Source organism: Cyprinus carpio, chromosome B16, assembly GCF_018340385.1.
Source record: "Cyprinus carpio isolate SPL01 chromosome B16, ASM1834038v1, whole genome shotgun sequence".
NCBI lineage: Eukaryota > Metazoa > Chordata > Actinopteri > Cypriniformes > Cyprinidae > Cyprinus > Cyprinus carpio.
The window spans coordinates 4465667-4473262 of NC_056612.1; the positions used below are offsets into that span (position 1 = coordinate 4465667).

Sequence of the window (7596 nt, forward strand, 5' to 3'; positions counted from 1 at the left end):
CAGCGCAGATATTCACCAGGAACATGAACAATAGCTGGAGTGTGGAGTAAATGACAGTACAAGGAACAGTGAGGGGGGTTTGTGTACAGTATGTGTGATACGTGCAACGCTTCATGCTTGCATATGTTAGGGTGTAACAGACTTTATCAGGATTAGATAAGATGCTAAACGGACATGTTTCCCTGAATGTTAGCATCCACCCATCTGACCTGCTTCATTTAATGTTCCAAAAACACCATGAAACTTCTCCAGCATATAAGTCCTTATTAAAGTGCCCCTATTATGGATAATGAAAGGCTCATATTTTGGTTTTGGGAGTCCCCAACAACAGGTTGACATGCATGCAAGGTCAAAAAACACTTTCATTGTCTTATAATATGCATTTATTTTTACGTTACTTGCTCCCAAACTCCCAAACTATTCGCTTTATGATTCATTTTTCCAAACCCCTCCTTTGCGTGACGCTAATCTGTGGTGATTCGCCCGATTGGTCTCATTTTCATTACATTATATTCATGCCAAATAAACAGTGTCAAGGTCCAGAAAAGTATGAAAGACATCTTCAGAATAGTCCATTAGTGGTTCAATCATAACGTGAAGTCGGTGCTTACACTGAAGAACGTAAACTGCCTGCATAAAGCTCATATTCTCCAAAATGGTGCTACGCTGATGTGGAGAGACATAGAGGAGACAAATTGTTGAATAAAGTCGTTACTTTTGTTTTATTCGTGTACAAAAAGTATTCTCATCGCTTCATAACGTTACGGTTGAATCACTGATGACAGATGGAGTATTCTGATGATGTCTTAAATACTTTTCTGGACCTTGACACTGTTATTTATTTGTCAGTCTATGGGACAGTCACAAACCTCCCGGTTTTCATCCAAAATATCTTAAATTGTGTTCTGAAGATGAACAGAGCTTTTACGGGTTTGGAACGACATGGGGGTGAGTGATTAATGACAAAATTTTCATTTTGGGGTGGAGTATCCCTTTAAGCACCTTTATTTTTAAGAGTGTACTGAATGACTACAGAAGTTTTAGCACGCAAGTTGTTGGAAACTTAGAAGAGAAGACCAGGAGACTCTTGGGTAATCTTCAGCAGGACTCTTTATTGAGAATGCGCTGCATGGCGCTGCAGTCATCAAAAGTCTAACTAAAGCAGTAATGCTTCGTCGTTTATATCCATTTCAAGGGGGAGGGATACATAGAGGTGAAGACAATCTAAACAAAGCATGCAAATGCAGTACAGGAATCAGCCCAACACTGGCATTTTTTTCCAGGATTGATCTCATCAGCATAACAGGGTCATTCAAATGAAAATGTGCTAATCCAATCAGTCCAAATGGTCAAAAAGAACATAAAGACAAAAGGTCATTATATCAGACACCTGGGTTGCTTAGCTTGATCTTCTTAGAATGTCATCATCTTTACCTCAAAATGTAATACACAATGTACATAACTTTTAAAGTTGATTATACCAACAAAAAACGACCATAAGGTTGTGTGTGCAAAGCACCTTATTACGACCTATATTTACGTTTTAAAGTTAAGCGGCCTCTAGTGGGCGTAAAAATAATGACAGATCGCGTTGCGTCTGTCGTCATGAAATGACGTGTATAACGTCATTACCAATCAAAACGCACGTTTATTTAAATGCAATGTGTGGACTTTTTACACCAATCTCACAGTAATTCGTACATATTTTACTAGGTGGCTTATTCGTTCGAATGACCACACCTAACCCCCCTAAAACCTAACCCTCACAGAAATCATGCTAAATTATGATTTATTGAGCATGCACGTGCACGTCCGTTCTCTGGGATCGAACCCTAGCATGATTTGCATATCAAGGTATAACGTAATCTACCAACTGAGCCTACACGAAACGCAGATCACAGTGCAAATAAAAGAGTACAAAAACATAATATGAAAAGACCTTTTGCCGATAGGGCGCAATTGTAGACGCTCTGACATTTCAGGGATTTTGGACAAACGACCTATATGAGCGTATTAGTTGGAGGACAGGTTATGTACATAACTTTTTCAGTGTATATACTATTACATTGGAACCTAGATAACATTTTATAAATTTGTAAACCCACAAAGTCTTTTTATGACACTTTCCTTTTCTAGCTTTATAGTGTCCATCCACCGTTACCTTCAAATAACAGCTTTGGGAACATGAGAAGTAAATGATGACAGTATTTTCATATTTTGACACACTGAGGTGGACGTGTGTGTAATACCTGCCCAGATTTCAGAAGCTAAGTGTGGACACATGGGTGCCGCCATCACACAGAGCGATTCCAGAGTCTCCTCAAACTCCACGCTGTGCAGAACCACCCGAGACAAGGCTTGCTACGGTAAGAGAGCAGAAAACACAATAAAAAGCTCAGAAAGCTCAATCAATCATTTGGATTTCCAAGCATATTATTCTTGATGGTTGTTGATGACTTGCTGAGAGTGTGTTTGTCAGGCCTATGAGCCGAGAGATGGCTGCATTAAACAGGAAGTCCTCTGTGAAGTGACCTGTGATCTGCCAACATAATAACATGGCTTAACTTCATTCAGCACAATATCAGATATCAGTTTCCTTCAAGTATACACTAAAGTTCAGAATTAAAAAGTTAAAAGAAATTAATACTTTAATTAATCAAGGATGCATTAACTTGATCAAAAGTGACAATAAAGACATTTATAATGTTACAAAAGATTTCAATTTCAAATAAATGCTGTTCTTTTGAACTTCCTATTCATCAAAGAAAGAAAAAAGCATCAAAAACTATTACAAAAAAAAAAAAAACTTTTATGCAGCAAAGATGCATTTAAATAAGTGACAGTAAAGACATCTGTAATGTTACAACATTTCAAATGAATGCTGTTCTATTGAACTTTATACTGTATTGGTCAATGAATTCTAAAAAATAAATGTATCACAGTTCCCACGAAAATATTCAGTAGGGCAACTGTTTTCAGCATTTATAGTTATGAGACATGTTTCTTGAACAGCAAATCAGCATATTAGAATGATTTCTGAAGATCATGTGACACTGAAGACTGGAGTAATGATGCTGAAAATTCAGTTTTGATCACAGCAATAAATTATATTTTACTATATATATTACAAGTGAAAACACTTCTTTTAAATTTTTATCAAATAAATGCAGACTTGATGAGCATAAGAGACTTTTTCAAAAACATTATAAAAAAAAAACCTTTATGTCCCCAAACATTTAAAAAACTACTTTATGTGCTATTTTTATGCTTTGTAAGCATGTAAGCACACCAAACTAAATTCTGAGCATCAGTTGGGAGTCAAGCTTCGTGTTGTGGCATGTGTTGCTGTCTATGTAGAGCATTTCAGTTCAGTCACTTCGGATGTCTCTTAGAAGACAGTTCCCTATGAAGATAGCATACAGCGGGGCAGCTCACGAGGTTTCAGAGCTTGAATGTCACAAGGTGCCTCATTACTCCCTGACATGAATAAAGGGATGAGGAAGGAGGTGTGAACACATGATCTCTGCTGCTGGAAGCTGCTTTTTTGTTGTGGTTTGAGACTAGATCACAATTTCCCCTGGAAAGCTAAGATCAGGCAGACTCCACATCAGAACAGAAAGAACAACAGCTATCCTCCTGAGGCCCTGACCGAAGGAAGGACACAGCTGATGACAGCGGCTTTTCCCGGCAGAAGATCAAAGATCGTGAGGCTCAGCGGCTCTGGATTAGATCAAGTACAGTCCAAGCCCTTTTAAACCAGCACAAAATCAATCCCGGCCCTAGAGAGCCTATTTATACACGCTAAATATACACATTCCACAGATCACTTTCCCACTGTACGCAGCCTTTTGTTCAAGAAATAGTTCACTTACAAAATAAAGCAGTAAAAACAGTAATATTGTAAAATAATATTACAATTCAAAATAACTTTTCTCTATGTGAAGATAAAATATTGGTGCTTTTAAAATTAATTACAAGCCAAACATATCAAAAAACAAAGAAACTCTACCAGAATGGAACAAATATGAATGGGTGATGCAGTGACCCCCACTGGTCAAAGAGTGAAACACATTACCATTTCCTGAATACTAGTTAAAGTGGGTCAAGTTGAGTTGGTTAGCATAACCTATTAGCATCTGTTGCTACATGCTGTCACTCCACCTTCTGCAGCACATGCTTTTCTCCACCGAGGGCCATTCAAAAGCACCTGCATATCCTGAGTAAAGTTTTCTACAAGCAACATACAGTTTAATACTTCAGTCATTATATGTGACCCTGGTCCACAAAATCAGTCATAGGGGTACATTTTTTAGAAATTGAGATTTATACATAATCAGAAAGGTGAATAAATACGCTTTCCATTGATGTATGGTTTGTTATGATAATATTTGTCTGAGATCCAACTATTTGAAAATCTGGAATCTGAGGGTGCCAAAAAATCAAAATACTGAGAAAATCGACTTTAAAGTTGTCCAAATGAAGTTCTTAGCAATGTATATTACTAATCCAAAATTAGGTTTCGATATATTTACAGATATCTTCATGGAACATAACATCCTAATGATTTTTGGCAGAATTTTGACCCATATAATGTATTGTTGGCCATTGCTACAAATATACCCCTGCTACTTAAGACTGGTTTCATTCTCCAGGGTCACATATTACAGTTTTTATTATATTACCTATTAATGTCAAACATTAGTCATGGCCAACTACATTTATTGGTACTGGTATAGTACTCAAATGTTTAGTAAATACCTTAGTGCTCATTTATGCTACAAATGTGCATTTTGAGCACAACAGCCCCAGAAAAGCGATGAGAATACACTTCTAAAGCACATAATAACCCTGTCATCTCTGGCTTTACCTGTGTGATGGCGTAGTTCCTGTTCTCCCAGATCTTCCTGGCCTCTGGTCGCTCTCTCATGTTGAAGAAGGATGGGTTGGGCGTCTCTGGACCTTCAGTTTGAGGACCAAACCCCACAGACAGGCCTGCAATCACAACACACCTGGGATCAGCTACACACACGCAAACACAGCATCACGTTAAAACCAAACGCTGGTATAACGGTGGTGTTGTTGTACCTGATGGACAGTTTAGAGATCGGGACGTTGTTGTGCTAAAAACAGCTAGATAGAGCACAGCAGGTGCTTTTGGAGGTGATTTAACTCTCATACACTGTTGCTAATGTTTAGTTGAAGAATAAGATGCACATACTTCTTTAAATCAAGATCTGGATTGTAGGTACATTTTTCTGAACATATACTTGAAAGTGTATGCAGGCCCTGTACCTGCTCTTATATAGTATATAGTCTTTTTTAGACTTTTTTTTTTTTCTCAAGAACAAGGGTTCCCACAATCTTGGAAAACCTAGATATATACACAGGAATTTTAAACATGTGATTTCTAGAACTGAAAAAGTTAACAATAATTAAATGTCACTTATAAATGCTCAATGCACTTATGTCAATAAAGTAAATATCACATGGATCTCATCACACTAGGATTTAGGTGACTACTTTAAAACTGTCCACACCTGGTAGTAACATAACTTAAAATCTCCTGTGAAAAAAAGTTTTTTTTTTTATTATTTAATACTTTTATTCAGCAATGATGCATTAAATTGATTGAAAGTGACAGTAAAGACATTTAAAATGTTACAAAAGATTTCCTTTTTAAAATAAATGCTGTTATTTTGAAATTTCCGTTCATCAAAGAATCCTGAAAAACTAAATGTTTCACGGTTTTGACCAAAATATCATCCAGCACAACTGTTTTCAACACTGATAGTAATTCTTGCAAATCAGCACATTAGAAGGATTTCTGAAGGATCATGTGACACTGAAGACTGGAGAAATGATTCAGCTTTGATCACAGAAATAATCAAACCATTGTTTTAAATGTTAATAATATTTCACATTTTAATATATTTTTGATCAAATAAATTCAGCGTTGGAAGAGACTTCTTGTTGTATGTAATGTTGTATGTTACAGAGCAGCTCTGAAAGAGTCCGTTTACACCGGTATTAAGTGCTGACCACCAGTGTTTGGATCACTTCAGATGTTAAGAGGGTCTTTGGTGCGATGATGGTGTATGTTTGAAACCTCAGGAAGAGACAGACGCAGCTGTGTTTACCGTAATGAGCACCTCTCCTCTACACTGTGTACACACAGACGCATTATGAAACCATCATTGCTAAGATCACAGAAATTACAGGCGATTTTGTCAGCCAATTCAGATGCTCATGTGAGTCTGTTTACCTTGTTGCCTGGCAACAAAAAAAAGACTATTTTGGCCCCAGTATCCACAGGAAGTGAGTGAGAAATGTGAGAAGGGCTTTTCGCAGTACTGATGCGTTTCACACACAAAAATGGCACAAGCTGTCTGGATTTTATACTCAAGTGTCATTGTCTGGCCTAATGCAATTTACAGGAGTCAGAGTGCACATATTTTCTATCAGTCTATATAACAAAGTTACCTACATTTTTCAGGTTGGCTCAGCTAATGCATGTAAAAATAGATAGCAGCCAAAGGAAGGGCTTCCATTTTTATAGATTGTATACTATATTCAAAACAATATATTCTACTTTTTATCTCAACATAATGTGCAATTTCTGATATACTCACTCCTAAACAGTCTGAAAGTCTAATTCTGAGCCAGATGAAAGGTTTTATGAACCCAGCACAAACTCCAGCACTTTTGTAGGGTTGGGTATTGTTTGGGTTTTTTACGAAAATGTTCCCAAATCGATACTTTAAAAATGGTACTGTGCCTGAACCAATACTTCAAAAAAAAAAAAAAAAAACTCCTGTACAACACACTGCACTTTTTTGTACTTCATATGTTCTTACACACACACACACACACACACCTGAGAAGTCACTGTCCTCTTTCTTGAGGTACTGGACAGTCTCTTCCACCCTGAACGTCTGGACAAGCAGCTTTCTGAAGGGCATGTGAAGGAAAGTTAAAGCACAAAGCACAAGAGTTCTTAACACTGTCAGTGTTTCATGTTGTTCCAAACCTGGATTCTTCTATATATACTTCTATATATATAAGCGTGTGTGTGTGTGTGTGTGTGTGTGTGGAAGAAAACAGGAGAAATTTTGTCAAGCACCAGAAAGCACTCTTCTCATGGCACTCATGGAGGTGTTTGATTATGAGTGTGTGTCACACCTGTGTGAAACCTTGCCCTGGTCTCTGCAGAAGTGGCTGATGAAGGTGCATGACGGAGTGCTCCTTCCCTCCGATATAAACATCCACAGGAGTCCAGTGATCCGCTCGAGAGCCCTGCGAGAGGACACCAACACTCACACTGTATCTGTGTTACACCAGAGCGGCCACTAGGAGGCGCTCATGCACAGACATCACCACTGAAACATGACTAGTGTGTGTGTGTGTGTGTGTGTGTGTGTGTGTGTGTGTGTGTGTGTGTGTGTGAGAGAGAGAGAGAGAGAGAGAGAGGAGAGAGAGAGAGAGAGAGAGAGAGAGAGAGAGAGCGAGCGACAGGTGTTACATCTCTCAAACTCTCTAAGAACAGTTTAATTCTGGCGCTGCTTTATATCGACATCACAATCACGACACTACAGTAAC

The 7596-nt window shown here is 38.0% G+C and overlaps 1 protein-coding gene across 2 annotated transcripts; it reads right to left on the reverse strand.

Annotated features, from left to right (window-relative positions):
• Window positions 1–2045: 2045 nt before the first annotated feature.
• On the reverse strand, window positions 2046–7381 carry LOC122139942 (probable leucine--tRNA ligase, mitochondrial). Of its 2 annotated transcripts, XM_042740389.1 has the most exons (5): window positions 7180–7381; window positions 6875–6948; window positions 4868–4992; window positions 2462–2539; window positions 2046–2361 (listed from the first exon to the last, which is right to left on the reverse strand). In XM_042740389.1, exons 1-5 carry the CDS (start codon window positions 7260–7262, stop codon window positions 2164–2166), a joined length of 558 nt encoding a protein of 185 aa, XP_042596323.1. In that variant the 5' UTR covers window positions 7263–7381; the 3' UTR covers window positions 2046–2163. The 2 variants fall into 2 exon arrangements, with proteins under 2 accessions (XP_042596323.1, XP_042596324.1); XM_042740390.1 differs by lacking the exons at window positions 6875–6948; window positions 7180–7381 and adding an exon at window positions 5086–5294.
• Window positions 7382–7596: the final 215 nt, after the last annotated feature.